At 47.4% G+C, this 23,014-nt stretch overlaps 1 protein-coding gene across 1 annotated transcript in view; it reads left to right on the forward strand.

The window, feature by feature from the left end:
• RAB37 (RAB37, member RAS oncogene family) overlaps positions 1-23,014 on the forward strand; it is a 70,780-nt gene that overhangs the window by 37,117 nt on the left and 10,649 nt on the right. Inside the window, exon 2 of the mRNA XM_065896613.1 lies at positions 19,387-19,497. Coding sequence (XP_065752685.1) covers positions 19,387-19,497 — 111 coding nt within the window. The remainder of the gene's footprint in view (positions 1-19,386; positions 19,498-23,014) is intronic.

Here is a 23,014-nt window from a genome sequence, read left to right on the forward strand (position 1 = left end):
CATCTCTCTCCTCCCCAGAGACCTTTTCCCCAAAGAGATAATAGTATCCTCCCAATCGGCCCCAGCAGGCTGTTGTGAAGTGTGTAAGGAAGCCACAAGGCCTTTCTGTTCCTCAAACGTACCACGGCCAAGCTCATTTCCACATCAGAGCCTTGCTGTGCCCGGTGCCTGAAAAGACGTCCCTGATCTGAAGTGCCCGTTCCTTCTCATCTCCCAGGTCTCAGCTCAGAAAGCGCCTCCTCAGAGGGCTCCTTCTAAGCCCACCCTATCGAAAGCACAGCCACCACCCCCTGAGTCAGCGCATCTGGCTCAGCTCTGTTCACAGCACGTGTCACTGCTTGGAAGCATCATTTTCATTTCTATGCCTGATGGAATGAATGATCCAATCAGACCACGTAAAAGAGTCACGGGTCACAAAGGGATGTCCGGTTGTCATGCCCTCTGGAGACTCAGATCCAAACGCAACCACAGAAACTTTTCTCAGGAGAACACGACTGCTCCTAATTCTTCTCTCTGCTCCTTATTATCTTCTTATGGAGATATAATTCACATACCATGTAATTCACCCTTTTAAAGTGGTTTTGTAAGATATTCACAAAGCTGTGCAAACATCATCACTAATTCCAGAACACTGTCATCATCTCAAAGGAGAAACCCCATACTCACTAGGCGTCCCTTCCCCTTACTCCCTCCCCCAGTCCCCGGCAACCACTAATCTACTTTCGGTCTCTATGAATTTACATATTCTAGACTTTTCATATGAACGGAATCATGCAAAGTACAGCCTTTTGTGTCTGGATTCTTTCACTGAGCTCAATCCAGGTTGTAGCAAGTGTCAGTACCTCATTCCTTTTCACGACGAGTAGTATACCCTGGTATGAGTATACCACGTTTTATTTATCCATCCATCAGTTGATGTGCATTTAGATTGTTTCCACTTTTTAGCTATTATGGACTATGTTGCCCTGAACATTTGCATACCAGTTTTTTGTGTTTTGTTTTTTTTTTTTGCGGTACGCGGGCCTCTCAGTGTTGTGGCCTCTCCCGTTGCGGAGCACAGGCTCCGGACGCGCAGGCTCAGCGGCCATGGCTCACGGGCCCAGCCGCTCCGCGGCATGTGGGGATCTTCCCGGACCGGGGCACGAACCCGCATCCCCTGCATCGGCAGGTGGACTCTCAACCACTGCGCCACCAGGGAAGCCCCCCCTTGACTTTTAATCAAAATGGTATCCATGGGACTTCCCTGTCGGTCCAGTGGTTAAGACTCCAAGCTTCCAATGCAGGGGGTGTGGGTTCGATCCCTGGTCGGGGAACTAAGATCCCACATGCCACACGGCGTGGCCAAAAAAAAATGGTATCCATCAACCTCAAGTTGGCTTCAACCCTGTGTCTCTGCTCACATCCCTGTCCCCTTTTCCTCTTCATTCTACCAAGCTAACCTCCTCTCGACCTTTCCATTCTACTATTTCCTTCCCCGAAAGCCTAGAACTGCCTCTCCCTCTCCATCTGGCAAACTCCCGCTTCCCTTCCTTCCAGGCCCCCTTCACCCTCACCCCTTCCCCAGAGCCCTCCCTTGCTCATAAAGCTTTCTGGAAGGTGACAGTGCAGGAGCGAATATTCGCCAGTTCTCCTGAGCAACCAGGGTGCCTCTGCTTCTCTGTGACCAGTGGGAGCCATCCGTCTGTCCATTTTGAATGACCAGCCCCTGGGTGGTCAGGAGTTATGCCTGGTTCTAGGTTCATCATGAAGACCATGCTCCATATTTCTGCATCGGCCGTTGTGGGCACCGCAACACAAGGGTGAGGGATTGAGTGGATGAAACACAGGCTCACGACGGGGAGGAACTACTTAGAAAGCGGGTTGGTTTCTCAGCAGGACACCTTGCTGGGCTCCCTCCTCCCTCTGCCAGCCACTTCCTCCTGCCCCATAGGCTTTTCCCGAGAGAACAGACCCAGGCCCAGCTCACCTGCGAGCCAGCGGAGGAGATAGAACAGCAGCAGCAGGTGCATTTTCTCTTCACACGGGTCCTCCTTGGTGGAGTGTGTCAGCGAGAACCAACTGCAGTCTGCTTCATCTTCCAGCCCTTCTGTGTTCACTTATTCTCACTCTTGTACTTCCTCTTTCAGGCCCTTCCCACTGGCGAATGAGACTCAAAGAGGAAGGAGGTGGAATAGGTGAAATTTCAAGGCAGTTGGCAATTCAAGAAGTGATCATAAATAAGCTTTTGAGAAATACCTCCCTGTCCGGAGCCATGATGGGTTCTCTAATAGGAGAACTTTGCTCCTTCTTGGCCTTGAAGTTTGCAGACCCACCAGTTCTGAGCAGCTCTTACTCAGTCCTTCTCCGTTGGTGGGAAGACTGGGATGGGGGAAAACCAGCCCCACTGGAGAAGTCGTGGGGAGCTAAGGCTGATGCACACAACGTCCTAAATGTGGAATTTCAAGCGTAGCCAAATTCTCGGGAGCCTGGAAGGTCAGGAGTTCCACTGTATCACGGGGGGCTTGAGCCAAAGTCAGAGAAGAGATTGTAGATTCCAATCTAGACCAGAGATTGGAATGAGGGGGTGAGGGGGTAACAAAACCCAGACTACCTACTAAAAGAAAGGGGCTCAAAGAGTAGGGACACAGGTATTCCCTGGGGGTCCAGTGGTTACGGCTCCGCACTTCTTCCACTGCAGTGGGCACGGGTTCGATCCCTGGTCGGAGAACTAAAAAACAGAGTAGGGACAAGTGAGCAGGGAACTACTGGTCCGATGGGCAAGAGGGGCCTCTGTCCTGAGAACATACCAGGAACTCTTGTTGCTGTACCCCAGTTTACAGCGTGAGAATCCACGGATATCGATTCCAGCCTGAATCCTCCAGAAACTTGTCAGTTATACCTTCCTGAAGAAACCAGCTCATTGTTCATGGCTAGTACTCGCTAGCTCCTCTCACCCCCGACACACACCTTGTGATAACCATCTGTTGCAGTGGGAAGAAAGGATGCACCAGCTTCGCCTGTCTGACTCCCTTTCTTTTTTGACAATTTTGTGCCCATCTCCCACCCCTCTCCCCCATCAGAATCCCAGCAGGACCTGGGATTAAGCACGGAAATTAGGAAAGGATTGGACGTTTCTCATATTTTGTTCCTAGAGCCACCTTTGCTGTGTGTCACACATACCTTGTGACATCTTGAGGAGTGAGTGAATCCCAAGGAGAGATATAAGCCCTCACAGGCTCATCAGGAGTGAGTAGGCATCAGGAGGGCTATCTGCACTGAAAAACACAGCAGCTAATAAGCCAGGATGTGGCCAGAATTGGCCTCTCACTTTACATACCTCCAGACCGTAAAATAAGGTCAACAACAATACAGGGTGAGAGCTCGGTCAGCCCTTGGTCCCCATGCTCAGCAAAGCCATCCTTGGCCTGTGGCACTGAACAGCTATGCCAAGAGACATTGGGCCCCAGCAAACAGGAACACCATTTGGCTTCCAGGGGAAATGACCAAGAAATTAAGCAATTTGGAGCACCCTGAAAAATAAGGGACAGGTGCTTTGAGGGATGTGGGGTAATCTTTCCTTTCTTGAGAGCAGGCAGTAGGAGTAAACAGCCTCTGAACTACCCCAAAACTCTGCCTGTGGCCTGACCCTCTGCTCCTGGGCCCTTCTGGATCAAGAAGAGAAATTCTCCTTTGAATCAAGAAAAGAGAATTCTTGGGCTTCCCTGGTGGCGCAGTGGTTGAGTCCGCCCGCCGATTCAGAGGACACGGGTTCGTGCCCCGGTCCGGGAAGATCCCACATGCCACGGAGCAGTTGGGCCCGTGAGCCATGGCCGCTGAGCCTGCGCGTCCGGAGCCTGTGCCCCGCAACAGGAGAGGCCACAGCGGTGAGACGCCTGTGTACCGAAAAAAGAAAAAAGAAAAGAGAATCCTCTGAGCATCTCTAAGTGATAGCAAGTGTGTTCCTCTAAACAAATGCCTCTGGGCACTCGGGGAGCGTCAGGCTTTTCTGGGGGCCCTGTGTCCTCAAAGACCCGTTTGAGGCCCTCATCCCGGCTTGGCCATTGACGTCTACATAAGCAGTAACCTTCAATGGCCTCCAATGTCCCGATCTGCGAAGGAAGGAATTGGATGGGTCGTCTGAGATTCCCCTGCCCCGAGGCACCTGTGGGTGTGCGCGTGAATATGTGTATGTGTGCACACATGCGTGTGCATGTATGAGCACACGTGGTGTGTTCCTGTTTGTATGTGGGCCCATGTGTGGGAGCTGTGTTACAAGTGTGTCATGCATTGTGCGTGCTAGTGCTGTGTGTGCACATATGTGGTGTGTGTGTTTTGTGTGTGTGTTGATGCAATCATCAGCTTCTCCTGGTGGCAAGGAGCAGGTAGCTTGCTCAAGCTACTTCTCTAGGTCATACTGGACTTACAAACTACAATCATTTCCGAACCCAATCTGTTCTCAGGGGGAGGAGCTCCTGTATCGAAAGGGCCGGTTTTGTTGAGTCTCTCCCACTCTGGAATAGAAGGCCCACGAGATGTCTGTTCCAAGACCCACCGGAGAATTACAAAACCAAAGTCTAAACCAGGTAGAACTGAAGAAAACCAAGGAACTAAGCCTCTCCACGGAGGAAAAACAAGAAACAGCCAGACTTCACCGGGACCAGAGCAGATGGGTGTCCAGAATCCAGGCACCCCTGGGCTGAAAGAGCCTCACTCTGGGCTCTGCCACCAGCACGGCAGTGGCTCTGCTGTGCTCCCCTTCTCAGCTCTTCTCACTGGGGTGGCTAGATTCTCGCTTCTTTGTGACAGTGAGGAAGAGGTCCATTTGCCACGAATCAATGGTGTCAGCACCCCTCACTTGACCAGACCCCTATATCAAATTTTGTGTTCATAATTTGGGGATCCTTTTTTTCTTCAAAAGAGCCCCCAACATTGTATAAGCTGATATAAGCATTGTATAAGTGATAGATGGTCCCACCCTGGATATCTACCCTTTGACTCCCTAGCCCTTCTCACAAAGAGGCAGAGTCTCTCCCCACTCCACCCGAGTCTGGACCAGACTTAGAATCTACTTTGCCCAAGAAAACGCAGCAAAAGTGATGCTGGGACTCCCCTGGTGGTGCAGTGTTAAGAATCCACCTGCCAATGCAGGGGACACGGGTTTGATCCCTGGTCCGGGAAGATCCCACATGCCGCAGAGCAACTAAGCCCGTGCGCCGCAACTACTGAGCCACACTCCAGAGCCCACGAGCCACAACTACTGAAGCCCACGCGCCTAGAGCCCGTGCTCTGCAACAAGAGAAGCCACTGCGATGAGAAGCCCGCACAGCACAATGAAGAGTAGCCCCCGCTGGCTGCAACTAGAGAAAGCCCGTGCGCAGCAATGAAGACCCAATGCAGCCAAAAATAAGAAAGAAAGAAAGAAAGAAAGAAAGAAAGAAAGAAAGAAAGAAAGAAAGAAAGAAAGAAAGAAAGAAAGAAAGGAAGGAAGGAAGGAAGGAAGGAAGGAAGGAAGGAAGGAAGGAAGAAAGAAAGAAAGAAAGAAAGAAAGGAAAGGAAAGGAAGGAAGGAAGGAAGGAAGAAAGAAAGGAAGGAAGGAAGGAAGGAAGGAAGGAAGGAAGGAAGGAAGGAAGGAAGGAAGAAAGAAAGAAAGAAAGAAAGGAAAGGAAGGAAGGAAGGAAGGAAGGAAGGAAGGAAGGAAGGAAGGAAGAAAGAAAGAAAGAAAGGAAAGGAAGGAAGGAAGGAAGAAAGAAAGAAAGAAAGAAAGAAAGAAAGAAAGAAAGAAAGACAGAAAAGAAAGGAAGGAAGGAAGGAAGGAAGGAAGAAAGAAAGAAAGAAAGAAAGAAAGAAAGAAAGAAAGAAAGAAAAGGAAGGAAGGAAGGAAGGAAGGAAGGAAGGAAGAAAGAAAGAAAGAAAGAAAGAAAGAAAGAAAGAAAGAAAGAAAAGAAAGGAAGGAAGGAAGGAAGGAAGGAAGGAAGAAAGAAAGAAGTAATGCTGCACCATTTCCAAACCCCAGCCTGCGGAGGCCTCCTGCACTTTCTCTTATTCTCATGCTCTTCTGCTTCTGCCACGAGAACACGCCAGGCTAACCAGTGGCTGGATTGAGAGACAGGTGGAACAGAGCAAGGCGGCCCTAGCGAACAGCCAGCTGACCCCCAGATGCGCAAGGGAGCCCACCTGAGGCCAGAAGGACCACCCAGATTAAACTGCCAATTCACAAACTTATTGCATGCCACTGAGTTTGGGACAGTCCATTGTGGCATTATTGTAGCAATCAAAAACTAAAAGAAGACCCCACAAAATCCAGACCCGCCCTGACAGCACCTGCCTCCATCCCCCACTCCATGGTTTTACCTGCCCCAAGGTTTCTGTTCACTCCAATCCTCTCTGCCCTTCTGACTTTTCCTCGCAGCTCCTCAAGGATGGCCTGTGCTGGCCCTTCTGTCTCAAGACTCTCACCCTCACCTCTTCCCCAGTGTGGTTCAAATCAGAACAGCCTTTGGACCACTAGAGACATCCGTGGCTTGTGATTCAATAAATTGGTCTAAATTACGAAAGCAATACATGTTCATTTCAGGAAAGTAAATTGTGAAATAGAGATAAGGTCAAAAGAAAAGGATTTAATTGTTTCACTTTTAAGAGATAATCACTTGTAACATTAAGGTTTATACTTCACCCATCTTTTTTATCTCTTCCTGCAGAAATGCAACGTTATTCCAGAAACTAGATAGAGCCACTAATGTATGAGTTCACGTCACTCACTGCTCAACAGATTCCCACTGCAAACAACACTATCTCCTTTGGGGAAAGATGTCCTATAAAACAAATATCATCAAGGAGGATGGTTTTAGGGAATTCCCTGGTGGTCCAGTGGTTAGGACTCGGTGCTTTCACTGCTGTGGGCCGGGGTTCAAGCCCTGGTCAGGGAACTAAGATCCCGCAAGAAGCGTGGCCCGGCCAAAAAAAAAAAAAAGAAGGATGGTTTTAAAGCTTTGGAGAGTAGAACCAGTTCACATTTCTTTTTGGTGGAAATGCCTCCAGCGACTGCATGACCACAAATTCCTCTTCGTCCCGTTGGACTTGCAAACTACAGTCTTTTCAGAACATAACTTGTTCACAGGTGAAGGAGCTCCTGTATTGAAAGCACCAGGCTCGTTGGGTCTCTCCCACTCTGGATTAGAAGATCTGTGAGGGCTGTATCCCCAGTGGCTAAAACCACATTTGACACTTAGTAGATTCTCAATAAAGTAATTGGTGGAAAATGAATAAACGAATGAACCATTTTTACTGCATTGTTATTCTTCCCCTAGCCATGTAACCTCTGCTAAGAAGCTCTGTCTAGCACCTAGGAACCAGTCATAAACCATAATTGTTCTCAGCAACTGTCCCCAACCCCTTTCAGTTCATCTTGGACCCAGCCTCACTCCATCTTTCCAACCCACTATGTGCCACGCTCCATGTTTCATATCGTTACCGTATTGAACCCTCACTACAAATCTAGGGGAAAGGTGATGTGATTCCTATTTTTCAGGTAAAGAAATTAAGGCTCAGAGAGCAAGTACCTTGTCCAAGGTCACATGGCTAATAACTGGCAAACCCAGGATTCAGCCCCAGGTCTGGCTCGTATAAGCATGCCATCCTGCTTCCTGCTGGAGAGGTTGAGAAAGAAGCCAGCTGCCCTTTGATCCTGTTCAGTGCTGACAATGAAGAGGAAGGTCAGCATCAAAGAGTTAATAAGACAGAGCATTCTTGAGCTGCTTGTCTTCAGGGTATCCCCTCCAACGCTGTTTTCTTTTTTTTAATTTTATTGAAGTATAGTTGATTTACAGTGTTGTGTTAATTTCTGCTGTACAGCAAAGTGATTCAGTTATTCATATACATATTCTTTTCCATTATGGTTTATCACAGGGCTGAATATAGTTCCCTCTGCTATTCAGTAGGACCTTGTTGTTTGTCCATCCTATATATAATAGTTTGCATCTACTAATCGCAAACTCTCAGTCTTTCCCTGTCCCCCACACTTGGGAACCACAAGTCTGTTCTCTATGTCTGTGCATCTGTTTCTGTTTTGTAGATATGTTCTTTTGTGTCATGTTTTAGATTCCACTTATAAGTATTATCATATGGTATTTTTCTTTTTCTGACTTACTTCGCTTAGCGTGATAATCTCTAAGTCCATCCATGTTGCTTCAAATGGCATTATTTCATTCTTTTTAATGGCTGAGTAATATTCCATCTTCTTTATCCATTCATGTGTCAATGGACATTTAGGTTGTTACCATGTCTTGGCTATTGTAAATAGTGCTGCTATGAACATAGGGGTGCATGTATCTTTTCGAATTATAGTTTTGTCTGAGTAAAGACAAAAAAACCTTCTCCAAAAGTGAAAGAATGTGTTATCATGAACTGGAAACTGATTTAACAAAGCAAGTGACTGATAACACCGGCGTTGAACATTTTCCAGGTCTAATGCCCCTCTAGTCTGCAGTCTATGGAATGAGAAACTGAGTCTCAACCAAGCTCTTGTCCAGGAATTCAGGCAGAGGCAAAACTTCTTTTTGAGAAAAACGCAGGTCTCCAGAGAGTGAGTTTACCCCCTACTAGGATCAGAAGATGAAAGGGTTTTTTGATTTTCAGAACAGAGTGTCTGTCATCTCTGCTGCCTGTTCCTCGGGTATCCAAGGTGTGCAACACCTGCTGAAATTGATGAAACGGAATAGCTGCTATTCAGGTTCCCTTTGCCCAAAGAGCCTGATCCATTTTAGTGTGCTAGATTTGTTTGCAAAAATAAAATCAAGTATTTTTAAGCAAAATTAGGCTAAACATTGGCATTCTTCTTGGCTTTTACCAGAGTTGTCCTAGCTCACCATGCTCCCCCAACACAGACACAGACTTTTTCAGATTACAAAAGTAATGTGTGGGACTTCCCTGGTGGTCCAGTGGTTAAGACTCCATGTTTCCACTACAGGGGGCATGGGTTCGATCCTTGGTCAGGGAACTAAGATCCCGCATGCTGTGTGAGGCGTGGGCAAAATAAATTAATTAATTAATTAATTAATTAATTTTTTAAAAAAGCTTATGCAAAACCAGCATATATACCTAAGTGAGGTACACATAGGTCATCATACAAGCAGACCTCTCTGCCCCTTCTTCTTTTTTTTTTTTGCAGTATGCGGGCCTCTCACTGCCGGGGCCTCTCCCGCCGCGGAGCACAGGCTCTGCACGTGCAGGCCCAGCGGCCATGGCTCACGGGCCCAGCCGCTCCGCGGCATGTGGGATCCTCCTGGACCGGGGCACGAACCCGTGTCCCCTGCATCGGCAGGCGGACTCCCAACCACTGCGCCACCAGGGAAGCCCCGCCCCTTCTTCTTTGGATTAATAATATAGTTTTCCCCAAACAGCACATATAGATCTTCCTCATTCTTTTATCATTCCCAATATTGCATTGCATGTACATTCTAGAGTTTATTTCACCTATACCAGCTGCTTAATTATTTGCTTCTACAAATGCTACAATGAGCAGCCTTGTACACATATCCTGGTGTACTTTTGCAAGCAAAGCCACAGAATTGCTGAATCAAGGGAATTTGCTTTTGTAACTCTGCTATTGTCAACTGCTCTCCAAAATGCCCCAATGTAGACTCCCACCAATGATGTATGTGTGAGTACCTGCTTCCCCAAGTCTCAGCCAATATTGACCATTACCAAAGTTTTATCGAACCTTTGTATATTATTTTGTATCAGTCAGGGTTCTCCAGAAAAACAGAACCAGTAGGAAATATATCTATAAAGAGAGATTTCATTCAAGGAGTTGGCTTTCACAACCGTGGGAGTTGGCGAGCCCAAAATCTGTAGGGATGGCCAGCAGATTGGAAATCCTCAGGCAGGAGCCAATACTACAATCTTGACGCATAATTTTTTCTTTCTCAGGGAAATCTCAGCTTTGCTCTTAAGGTCTTTCAATTAACTGGATAAGGCAAATGCAGATTATTGAAGACTTACAAGTCAACTCACTGTAGATGTTAATCACATCGAAAATATGCCTTCACAGCAATCTCTAGATTAGTGTTTAATTGAATAACTGGGATTATAGCCTGGCCACGTTGACACATAAAACTAACCATATATACACACACATAAAATATATCTATTCATAACCTTTGTTCATTTTTCTATTGAGACTTTCTTTTGAGAGCTCTTTATATTACTTGGTGTTTTAACCCTTTGTCTGTTATACGTCTTGCCAACATTTTCCCTCTGTCTTTTTTTTTTTTTTTCTGTTTGTAACTGCATTTTTTTCATTTTTTTTAACATCTTTTTTTAACATCTTTATTGAGCTATAATTGCTTTACAATGGTGTGTTAGTTTCTGCTTTATAACAAAGTGAATCAGCTCTAGAGCCCGCGAGCCACAACTACTGAGCCCTCGAGCCACAACTACTGAAGACCGTGTGCCTAGAGCCCATGCTCCGCAACAAGAGAAGCCACCGCAATGAGAAGCCCACGCACCGCAACGAAGAGTAGCCCCAGCTTGCCGCAACTAGAGAAAGCTCTCACGTAGCAATGAAGACCCAACATAGTCAAAAATAAATAAATTAATTTTTTAAAATGGGCATTTGTAATTTTGCAGAAGATGCAAAGTTTTTCCTATAGTTTTTGTATCGACCCTTGCTAAAAGCCAGGGACTAACATTAAATCACATTTCCATAGAGGCCTCTCAACGGGAGCTGGGCTAATGCTGTCTAAATACATTGCTTTCCTGTGACTTCGTGATTCAGGGGAACATTTAGAAAGCAAGATGAATGCGGTGGTTACCATGGCTCTTACAGTGGCTCTGAGCGACCTTCTTTTTTTTTTTCTTTTTCTTTTTTAACATTGGTGTGTTAGTTTCTGCTTTATAACCAAGTGAATCAGCTATACATATACATATATCCCCATATCTCCTCCCTCTTGCGTCTCCCTCCCACCCTCCCTATCCCACCCCGGCAACCTTTTAAATAAGACAGAAAATTTAGATGCCATAAAGAAAAAGATCAATAGATCTGCTTGTATAGAAAAAAATACTCCAGTCTACAGAAGATACCAGCAATAAAATCAAAAGACAGAGGGGGACATATATACACTACCAAATGTAGAATAGATAGCTAGTGGGAAGCAGCCGCATAGCACAGGGAGATCAGCTCGGTGCTTTGTGACTCAGTAGTTGTGGCACACAGGCTTAGCTGCTCTGCGGCATGTGGGATCTTCCTGGACCAGGGATCGAACCCGTGTCCCCTGCATTGGCAGGCGGATTCTCAACCACTGTGCCACCAAGGAAGCCCTACAAATGCCCTTTTTTTTTTTTGGCAGTACGCGGGCCTCTCACTGTTGCAGCCTCTCCCTTTGCGGATCACAGGCTCCGGACGCACAGGCTCAGCGGCCATGGCTCACGGGCCCAGCCGCTCTGCGGCATGTGGGATCTTCCCAGACCGGGGCACGAACCCGCGTCCCCTGCATCGGCAGGTGGACTCTCAACCACTGCGCCACCAAGGAAGCCCACAAATGCCCATTTTGTCATTCAGGACCTCTTGTATAAGAATCTACATAAGAGTTTCCTCTCAGCAGCTCATGTCAAGAGAAAATACTCATTGATTGACAGGACTCAAGTACCACACACCCCTTCTGGTTTCCCATTTTGTCTTGACTGCCAAGAAACTCAGAATCAAATGTAATTCTCAAATGCAGGAAAAACCCAGCCTCACTCTGGGGCAGAAATTCCTCAGGCAGCATCATTAACTGCCCTCTTTTACAGTGGGTTTTGTTGTAAATCACCTCAAATCCCTTTTGGATGTGGATGAGGCACAAATACAGACATAAACAAAATGACTTAAGAAGAGAGAACAGGGTTCAAGATGGCAGAGTAGAAGGACGTGCGCTCACTCCCTCTTCGAGAGCACCAGAATCACAACTGCTGAACAATCATTGACAGGAAAACACTGGAACTCACCACAAAAGATACCCACATCCTAAGACAAAGGAGAAGCTGCACTGAGACAGCAGGAGGGGCGCAATCACAATAAAATCAAATCCCATAACTGCTGGGTGGGTGACTCACAAACTGGAGAACACTTATACCACAGAAGTCCACCCACTGGAGTGAAGGTTCTGAGCCTCACGTCAGGCTTCCCAACCTGGGGGTCCAGCAATGGAAAGAGGAATTCCTAGAGAATCAGACTTTGAAGGCTAGCAGGATTTGATTGCAGGACTTTGACAGGACTGGGGAAAACAGAGACTCCACTCTTGGAGGGCACACACAAAGTAGTGTGCACATTGGGACCCAGGGCAAGGAGCAGTGACCCCATAGGAGATTGAACCAGACCTACCTGCTAGTGTTGGAGGGTCTCCTGCAGAAGCAGGGGGTGGCTGTGGCTCATGTGGGGACAAGGACACTGGCAGAAGTTCTGGGAAGTGCTCCTTGGTGTGAGCCCTTCCAGAGTCCGCCATTAACCCCACCAAAGAGCTGGGTAAGCTCCAGTGCTGGGTCACCTCAGGCCAAACAACCAACAGGGAGGGAACCCAGCCCCACCCATCAGCAGACAAGCGGATTAAAATTTTACTGAGCTCTGCCCACCAGAGCAACAGCCAGCTCTACCACCACCAGTCCCTCCCATCAGGAAGCTTGCACAAACCTCTTAGATAACCTCATCCACCAAAGGGCAGATAGCAGAAGCAAGAAGAACTACAATTCTGTAGCCTGTGGAAGGAAAACCACAATCACAGAAAGATAGACAAAATGAAAAAGCAGAAGACTTTGTACCAGATGAAGGAACAAGATAAAACCCCAGAAAAACAACTAAGTGAAGTGGAGATAGGCAACCTTCCAGAAAAAGAATTTAGAATAGTGAAAGTGAAGATGATCCAGGACCTCAGAAAAAGAATGGAGACAAAGATCGAGAAGATGCAAGAAATGTTTAACAAAGACCTAAAAGAATTAAAGAACAAACACCTAGAAGAATTAAAGAACAAACAGAGATGAACAATAACTGAAATGAAAAGTATACTAGAAGGAATCAATAGCAGAATAACTGAGGCAGAAGAACAGATAAGTGACTGGGAAGACAGAATGGTGGAATTAACTGCTGCAGAACAGAATAAAGAAAAAAGAAATGAAGACAGCCTTAGAGACCTCTGGGACAACATTAACAACAACATTCATATTATAGGGGTCCCAGAAGAAGAGAGAGAAAAAGACCCGAGAAAATATTTGAAGAGATTATACTTGAAAACTTCCCTAACGTGGGAAAGGAAATAGCCACCCAAATCCGGGAAGCGCAGAGAGTCCCAGGTAGGATAGACCCAAGGAGAAACACGCCGAGACACATAATAATCAAATTGACAAAAATTAAAGACAAAGAAAAGTTATTGAAAGCAACAAGGGAAAAATGACAAATACAATACAAGGGAACTCCCATAAGGTTAACAGCTGATTTCTCAGCAGAAACTCTACAAGCCAGAAGGGAGTGGCATGATATACTTAAAGTGATGAAAAGGAAGAACCTACAACCAAGATTACTCTACCCGGCAAAGATCTCATTCAGATTTGACGGAGAAATCAAAAGCTTTACAGACAAGCAAAACGTAAGAGAATTCAGTACCACCAAACCAACTCTACAACAAATGCTAAAGGAATTTCTCTAAGTGGGAAACACAAGAGAAGAAAAGGACCTACAAAAACAAACCCATAACAATTAAGAAAATGGTAATAGGAACATACATATCGATAATTACCTTAAACGTGAATGGATTAAAGCCTCCAACCAAAAGACACAGGCTCGCTGAATGGATACAAAAACAAGACCCATATATACGCTGTCTACAAGAGACCACTTCAGACCTAGGGACACATACAGACTGAAAGTGAGGGGATGGAAAATGATATTCCATGCAAATGGAAATCAAAAGAAAGCTGGAGTAGCAATACTCATATCAGATAAAATAGACTTTAAAATAAAGAATGGGGCTTCCCTGGTGGCGCAGTGGTTGAGAGTCCGCCTGCCGATGCAGGGGTCACGGGTTCGTGCCCCGGTCCGGGAGGGTCCCACATGCCGCAGAGCGGCTGGGCCCGTGAGCCATGGCCGCTGAGCCTGCGCGACCGGAGCCTGTGCTCCACAACGGGAGAGGCCACAACAGTGAGAGGCCCACGTACCGCAAAAAAAATAAAAATAAAAAAAAAAAATAAAGAATGTTACAAGAGATGAAGAAGGACACTACATAATGATCAAGGGATCAATCCAAGAAGAAGATATAACAATTATAAATACATATGCACCCAACATAGGAGCACCTCAATACATAAGGCAACTGCTAACAGCTATAAAAGAGGAAATCGACAGTAACACAATAATAGTGGGGACTTTAACACCTCACTTACACCAATGGACAGATCATCCAGACAGAAAATTAATAAGGAAACACAAGCTTTAAATGACACAATAGGACAGATAGATTTAACTGATATTTATAGGACATTCCATCCAAAAACAGCAGATTACACTTTCTTCTCAAGTGCACATGGAACATTCTCCAGGATAGAGCACATCTTGGGTCACAAATCAAGCCTCAGTAAATTTAAGAAAACTGAAGTCATATCAAGAATCTTTTCTGACCACAATGCTATGAGATTAGAAATTAATTACAGGGAAAAAAACGTAAAAAACACAAACACAAACACATGGAGGTTAAACAATACATTACTAAATAACCAAGAGATCACTGAAGAAATCAAAGAGGAAATCAAAAAATAGCTAGAGACAAATGACAATGAAAACATGACGATCCAAAATCTATGGGATGCAGCAAAGGAGTTCTGAGAGGGAAGTTTATAGCTATACAAGCCTACCTCAAGAAACAAGAAAAATCTCAAATAAACAATCTAACCCTACACCTAAAGGAACTAGAGAAAGAAGAAAAAACAAAACCCGAAGTTAGTAGAAGGAAAGAAATCATAAAGATCAGAGCAGAAATAAATGAAATAACAACAAAGAAAACAATAGCAAAGATCAATAAAACTAAAAGCTGCTTCTTTGAGAAGATAAACAAAATTGATAAACCTTTAACCAGACTTATCAAGAAAAAGAGGGAGAGGACTCAAATCAATAAAATTAGAAATGAAAAAGGAGAAGTTACAACAGACACTGCAGAAATACAAAGTATCATAAGAGACTACTACAAGCAACTCTATGCCAATAAAATGGACAACCTGGAAGAAATGGACAAATTCCTGGAAAAGCACAACCTTCCGAGACTGAACCAGGAAGAAATAGAAAGACAATATGGTACTGGCAAAAAAACAGAAATATAGATCAATGTAACAGGATAGAAAGCCTAGAGCTAAACCCACGCACCTATGTTCCACTAATCTATGACAAAGGAGGCAAGGACACACAATGGAGAAAAGACAGTCTCTTCAATAAGTGGTGCTGGGAAAACTGGACAGCTACATGTAAAAGAATGAAATTAGAACACTCCCTAACACCATACACAAAAATAAACTCAAAATGGATTAGAGACCTAAATGTAAGACCGGACAATATAAAACTCTTAGAGGAAAACATAGGAAGAACACTGTTTGACATAAATCACAGCAAGATCTTTTTTGATCCACTTTCTTGAGTAATGGAGATAAAAACAAAAATAAACAAATGGGACCTAATGAAACTTAAAAGCTTTTGCAAAGCAAAGGAAACTACAAACAAGATGAAAAGACAACCCTCAGAATGGGAGAAAATATTTGCAAACGAATCAACGGACAAAGGATTAATCTCCAAAATATACAAACAGCTCATGCAGCTCAATATTAAAAAAACAAACAACCCAATCAAAAAATGGGCAGAAGATCTAAATAGACATTTCTCTTAAGAAGACATACAGATGGCCAAGAAGCACATGAAAAGCTGCTCGACATCACTAATTATTAGAGAAATGTAAGTCAAAACTACAATGAGGTATCACCTCACACCAGTTAGAATGGGCATCATCAGAAAATCTACAAACAACAAATGCTGGAGAGGGTGTGGAGAAAAGGGAACCCTCTTGCACTGTTGGTGGGAATGTAAATTGATACAGCCACTATGGAGAACAGTATGGAGGTTCCTTAAAAAACTAAAAATAGGATTATCTTATGACCCAGCAATCCCACTACTGGGCATATACCCAGAGAAAACCTTAATTCAAAAAGACACATGCACCCCAATGTTCACTGCAGCACTACTTACAAGAGCCAGGTCATGGAAACAAATGCCCATTGACAGACAAATGGATAAAGAAGATGTGGTACATATATGCAATGGAATATCACTCAGCCATAAAAAGAACGAAAATTCCTTTCGTAGAGACATGGATGGATCTAGAGACTGTCATACAAAGTGAAGTAAGTCAGAAAGAGAAAAACAAATATCGTATATTAACGCATATATGTGGAACCTAGAAAAATGGTACAGATGAACCGGTTTGCAGGGCAGAAATAGAGACACAGATGTAGAGAACAAACGTACGGACATCAAGGGGGGAGAGTGGCGGTGGGGGTGGGGGTGGTGGGATGAATTGGGAGATTGGGATTGACATGTATACACTCATATGTGTAAAATGGATAGCTAATAAGAACCTGCTGTCTAACAAAATAAATAAAATAAAATTCAAAAATAAGTCCTATGATAAACAATAATGGAAAAGAATATGAAAAAGAACATATATATATAACTGAATCACTTTGCTCTACAGCAGAAATGAACACAACATTGTAAATCAACTATACTTCCATAAAATTAAAAAAAAAAAAAAGAAGGGAGAACAAAGACACTTGTCTGAATGGTGGCGAAGCTGACACAGATTTCTGTCACAACCACAATTAATTAACAGTTTCATAAATGCTCCAAAAGAGGGAAGGTGGAGTAGAAAATCTAGATCTGAGGTTGACATCTGACTTCTCCAAGCAGTAACATTTGGAACCCCCCTGGAGAAACTTGAGGAAAATCCTGGCAGCTTTTGAGTGGAGAAACTCCATTGTGTCTCTAAGGTAATAGATTAGGCAGACCCACCTGTAACATTTGGGAGACCAGGGCTAGAATACAAATGGTGGCCCATCAACCTTATGTCTCAATATTTTCACGTTCTAAATCAAGCTAAAAAAACTATCCAATCAAGTGCATCTGATCTTCCTACCTTGACAAAAATACCGGCCTACTGACCCAGAAGCTGGATTTGAATGTAGGATTCTCAGAAGTTCTGCACCGAAACGTGGCAGCCTAGTGACAGCCACCTCCCGGTCCTCAGCCCGCCATCCACAGACACTCCCCTGCCCTTCTCCCTCCTGCACATTCCACACCCCAAAGGTCCTCAGGAGGATGCATGTAGACACCCCAGCCTTCACATCCAAGCTCTGTTCACATCCCTGCGAAGAGCCACCCCTTGGCCACTCCTCAGGCAACTCTAGCAGTGAGCTGGGAGTAAAGTATAGTCTATGGGAGGGACACGGGTCTTTGGACCACTCATTTCATGGGGAGGGGCACAGGCAGAGGGTGACCAGGGCTAAGGGTGGTCCTGGATTTAGGGGGAAATCATTCAATTTGTAAACTGATCCACTCTGAGCTCTCCATGGTGGCCCAGGAAAAAAGTCTGTAGCGTCATCAATTGATTTCCTGATGTGATCACCTTCACGGGGCTGATGTTTCTAAAAAGCCCTATACGAGGGCATCGTCCTGGCCCTGCCTCCAGGCAGGATTCACCTGGATCTGAAATGCTGAACCCCGTCACCCCGGAGTGTGAGCTCACTGAATCAGAAGATGTCCTAAGAAGAACTGTTTTCATATGAGAGAACGTCCTAAGAAGAACTGTTTTCATATGAGAGAAGAAAGTGATGAGAACTCTTCACCCTGGAAAGGAAAAGGATATATCCTTTAGTAAATGAATGAGGTGGGCACGGATGGACAGATTGACCCCTCACATTCTGGAATATTCTCTCTAGGAAGCACTTCCTCCAGCTTGAGGAAGTTAGATTTGAGACGTGAATTATTAAAGCCGCTACACACAACAAACAAATGGAGCCTTTTAACCCGGGAGGAAAATAAAAGCTGAATGGAATTTGGTTTGCGAAGTGTGGGTGGGGGACGGTAGTCAGAGGAGGTCCAAAGGCAGCATCATGGATAACTCCATGTTTGCCCTGCTATCGAGTCAACGCCACGGTCAGAGCAAACAGTGCTGACGCCCACGGCTCTGACCTAAGGAGGCTCTGTCAATCTTTATGCTTTTACATTTTTGGTTTTTTATGTCTTTATGTTTTTTCAAGTTGAGCTAAAGTTGGCATCTCCTAAGCCTTTCCAATGACTTTGAATGCTTGCCTTTGGAAAGTGGCTACTGTCCACTTGGAAACTAAGGCATTTATCCATTCATTCATTCAATGAGCACACACTGGGTATCAGCCTCTGGGTGCAGGTGTATTTCTTCCCTGCTGCTTATGATTTTCTTTCAAATACACACCTGAACTTCCAGCTAATTCTCCCCCACTTACTTCTTCCAAGTTCAAAAGTAGCCAGACCCTTCTTTCCCAGACTCTGCTTCCCTTTGAAATGCCGTCCTCTCCAAGGCCAAGTGCAAACTCTTCCCAAGATCTATATCCACACAACCTGATTTTTTTTTTATTCTATAGGCTTTCCCATACAGGAAACCCATTGTGTTAATCCAGGTCTTCCAAGAAGCAGATGCCGAAAGGGAATTAAATGCGCAAGGATTTTATTAGGGGAAACACCTACAAGATAAATGGAGAGGGAGCCAGGAGAGGTAGGGAGAGCAGTGAGGCCATGGGGGAGGGCAGGTCTGACCCCAGGTGAAGGAGGGAGAGCAGCAAGGTTGGGTAGAAGCATCTCAGGCTGCTGTGAAGTCTCTGGAAGGTTCTGTAAAACCTAGAGAGAGTCCTTGAGCCTAATTTGGCTTTTAGGGGAGTCTTGTGTCTCCCAGGAACAGATCTGCCTCAGTGTTTCCGCCACGCTCCACCTTTGGCCAGGAAGTTCCCGTGGGAAGCATGGCCTCAGCACAAACACATCAGTGATGGATTGGATTGCAGAGTGCAGCCACGGGGGCCTCAGTCAGGAATGCCCCTGTGTCTGGAAGTCTGAGAGGCACATTCTCAAGGTCACCTCAGATGCCAATTAACTTGGGTTGAAACGAGATTTCCTCTGTGCTTTCATGCTGTCCTCCGTGGTTTCAATAGGAAATCCGGAGCTTGGCCTGTGTCTGTGTATGTGTGTGTGTGCGGGGGTGGATGTGTGTGAACACACGTATATGTGTATTTAGAGAACCCGCTCCCGCAGCCACCAGGACCTCTCAGCAGACTAATCTACACCGCAGGCCCTCAAACCCCTCTGCTGCTCCCTTTCAGACCATCCTGGTGGGCGACAGCGGCGTGGGGAAGACATCTCTGCTCGTTCAGTTCGACCAGGGCAAGTTCATCCCGGGATCCTTCTCAGCCACCTTGGGCATCGGATTCACAGTAAGTACCTCTGGGCTCGGGGGCCCCGCTGGGCCTCTGACAGGGTCCCGGCAGGAAACAGGTGGATGCTCACATTGGATCATTCAGGAGGTTTAATAGAAATGCTATTTACCAAGGTGCAGTCCATGGGTGGGGAAACCAGGAGGGATGGCCCAGGGCCCTTGGGCAGGTTCAAGGCGTCCATCCCACCCCGAGCCTGAAAATCAGTGAGGAGGGCACCGTCACCAGAACCAGGGACAAAGGGGGCTGCGTGGGCAGGGCTGGGAGGAGCTGCTACCCTCGGTGGTGGAACGGAGCAACCAGGGCAATAAGTCGGCCGCCCTCCCGTGTTGCTCTCCTCCTGCTTCCCCTCCATCTTCTTCCTGGGCTCCGCTCCAACTAGTAAGCAAGGGAATAGCTTGATACAGACACAGGGCAAGAAGAGCCTGGAGAGGCAAAGGGACGCCTTAAAAGTTTAAGCACAGGGCTTCGTTGGTGGCGCAGTGGTTGAGAGTCCGCCTGCCGATGCAGGGGATGCGGGTTCGTGCCCCGGTCCGGGAAGATCCCACATGCCGCGGAGCGGCTGGGCCCGTGAGCCATGGCCGCTGAGCCTGCGCGTCTGGAGCCTGTGCTCCGCAACGGGAGAGGCCACAACAGTGAGAGGCCCGCGTACCGCAAAAAAAAAAGTTTAAGCACAATCCCAACTTGGCATTGTCATGTGGGTCCTAGGGCACTGGCAGGTCAAGGGTTAAAGTTCAGGTTTTAGCACTCTGTCTCTCCCTGGACACAGCCTCAAGTTTCCTCTATTCCCAGCCCTTCTGTGGGCCACGAAGCCCTCGCTCTAGCTCACATCCGCACTTTCAGCATGGCTGCCGGCTGCTGTCAGAAGACCTTGAACCCTGGGGAGGCCTTTGGAAGGGTCTCAGCCCTCCCTTGGACAGTGGCAGGAGCAACAGGACCCTCTTTGGGGGTCTCCAGAATCCTAGTCTCCAGAGATGCAGAAGAGCAAATGTCATTTCTTGGGCAGCATGGGTATTTGAAAGGCCAGCCCCCGGGACCAAACAGCACCAGGCCTGCGAGGTGCTGGGACACAGCAGAGCCACGCTGGTGGGAAGAGAGAGGGGACCCCCAGAATCTGGGCCTGCCCACTGGGTCACAGTGCAGAAGGCAAGGGCCCACGATGGAGCAGAAATGAGAGGCTGGCCAGGGTGTGCGCCAGGGCCTGGAGTGAGGGGCGGGACCGAGCCCCCGGAGGGCGGGGCCGAGTCCAGGGGGGCGGGGCTGAGTTCCAGGAGAGTGTGGCCCATCCTGGCAACCCCCAAGCCTTGGACCAGGCTGCCATGAAATGAACCAGGATGGCGGTGTCAGGCGTCCTCCACCGCGGGCCCACGTCACCTGGCCCTCAGCACCCAGGGCACACGGTGTCCCCACAGTCACACTCCTCACTCACTCCAACCCCGTCCTTCCGCCTGTCAGAGGACAGGAGGCAGAGAGTGGGGTGGGGAGCCTGATTCACGCTCCACAGAGGCACAGGGGTGGGACCTCCAAATTCTGCCACCAGCCTGGTAAGAAAAGTGAGGCAACTCGCCCGTGAGACGGAAGAAAGTGTGTGGTCCACAGGGCAGGCCGGGCTCTTCCCCTCTCCTGGGCCAGGGCCTTCCAGAGCCTCGGCTGCTCGCCTGGCACCGCTCAGCACCTCAGGACAAACCCGTGGGCGGCTGATGCTGAGTGAGGGCCTGAGGGCCCAACTCAGGCCTGAACCTGGGCCCTCCTGTGTCAAGTACATGACCTGGGAGCAAAACGGGTACATAGTCTACCCCTCAGCTGGGACACAAACCTAGGGGAACCCCCATACTGGTGGTAGAGGGCAGGAACAACAGCCCACGATGGGAACCACACCAAGGACAAGTGACTGACCCTGGGCCTAGACACACTGCCCAGTTATATACAAAGAGGTCTGCAGCTCTCGCTGAGAAAATGTCTGTCTCCTCCGCAAGCCCCCTTCCCACCCCTCATCTAGCACTAAGGACCCTCAATTCCTTTCCTTTCCAGAGACAGGTCTTTTTCCAACCCTCTGCTCAGAGCAGCTCAATCTTTGTGGAGCAGCTGAAGTCTCCTGTGTTGTCTGACAAAGGGGCTGGAGGGCATTGGGGTCTCCTTCCAATATCAGTGGTCTAGGGAGCCCCAGGGAGCTGGGCTGCAGGACACTCATTTGTCTGTCTGTCATTTGCACAGAGGTTTGAATCACTGCCGACAGCTGGCCATGTGCAAGTGCCCTGTGGCCAGCCCTGGTTGTGGCTGAATTCCCGGTAACTGAGGTCCTGCTGGCCTAGCTCATAAGGCTGAGTGTGGCCTGGGCAGCAGAAGAGGGGAGGAGTCCTTGATCTTCACTTTAAAGGAGACAGAGGTGGGGAATTCCCTGGCTGTCCAGGGATTAGGACTCTGCACTTCCACTGCAGGACAGCAGGGGTCACGGGTTCGATCCCGCATGCCATGCGGCCAAAAAAATAATAATAATACTAAAAAATAAAGGAGACAGAGGTAAGTGGGGGGAACCACCTGGTGTCTGTCCTCAGGCCACTTCTCAGAGCCTCTGGAGCCCACTGCTTCCAGAATTGGGACCGGCCCAGGTCCTGGGTAGATGCCTCTCAAACCAGTATCTTCCCCGACTGCTCCATCATCACCTCCATCAAACTGGCTGTTGAGTCCTGCGGATGGGTTTACTGGGGTGCTGACACGGACCGGGCTCACACAGTAGTTGCTCCAGCTGGCCCCTCCCGCATGCCAGTTCAGGTCCTCCTGGCTACCTCCTGCCTCGGTGTGCCCCAAACTCTGCAGTCTTGCCTGAACACTGCTGTAAAGTTCATCTTCCAAAAGCCTTGCCCCTGCGCCCCACCACCAAGCACCATCAATCTCACTACCGCCTTCCAGTAAAGTCAGAACCCCTCATCTGCCAGTCGAAGTCTTGCACGATTTAGCCTGGTGGTTTTTCAAGCACTCATGTAATGCACACGAAAACCTCCATTTTGTCTGCGGTGCAGACCCCAAGCTCACCCACGCACGTGTGGGGACCAGAATTTGCATGTTGTCAGCCGCCATGGACTCTCATGGAGATGCTCCACGTGCCTCAGTCCCCCAGCCTCTGTCTTGGTCTCCCCTCCACATCCTGACCCTGCACTCACAGGGCTGTGCACCTTTCCCCCCAGCTCTGGGCGTTTCTTCCAGCCCCCTCTGCTCGTTCCCCGATCTCCTTGGCCGCACACAAGGGCCCCCCTCTGAACAACCATGAGGTTTCACGAGGTATCGTCACCTGCTGTATCAGGAAGGGGTGTGGCTGTGTGGGGTGACTTGTGCACAGGCGGGCAGGGAGGTCTGTTAGGGGTAATGTGGGGTGTATGTGCCTTCTGGATTTGGAGGTGATGGGAGGGGCTGGGGTCATTTAAGAGGCGCTTTCTGGGAATTCCTCGACGGTCCAGTGGTTAGGACTCCTCGCTTTCACTGCCGAGGGCGCGAGTTCGAGCCCTGGTAGGGGAACTAA

This window comes from Phocoena phocoena, chromosome 19, assembly GCF_963924675.1.
Source record: "Phocoena phocoena chromosome 19, mPhoPho1.1, whole genome shotgun sequence".
In the NCBI taxonomy this organism is placed as follows: Eukaryota; Metazoa; Chordata; class Mammalia; order Artiodactyla; family Phocoenidae; genus Phocoena; species Phocoena phocoena.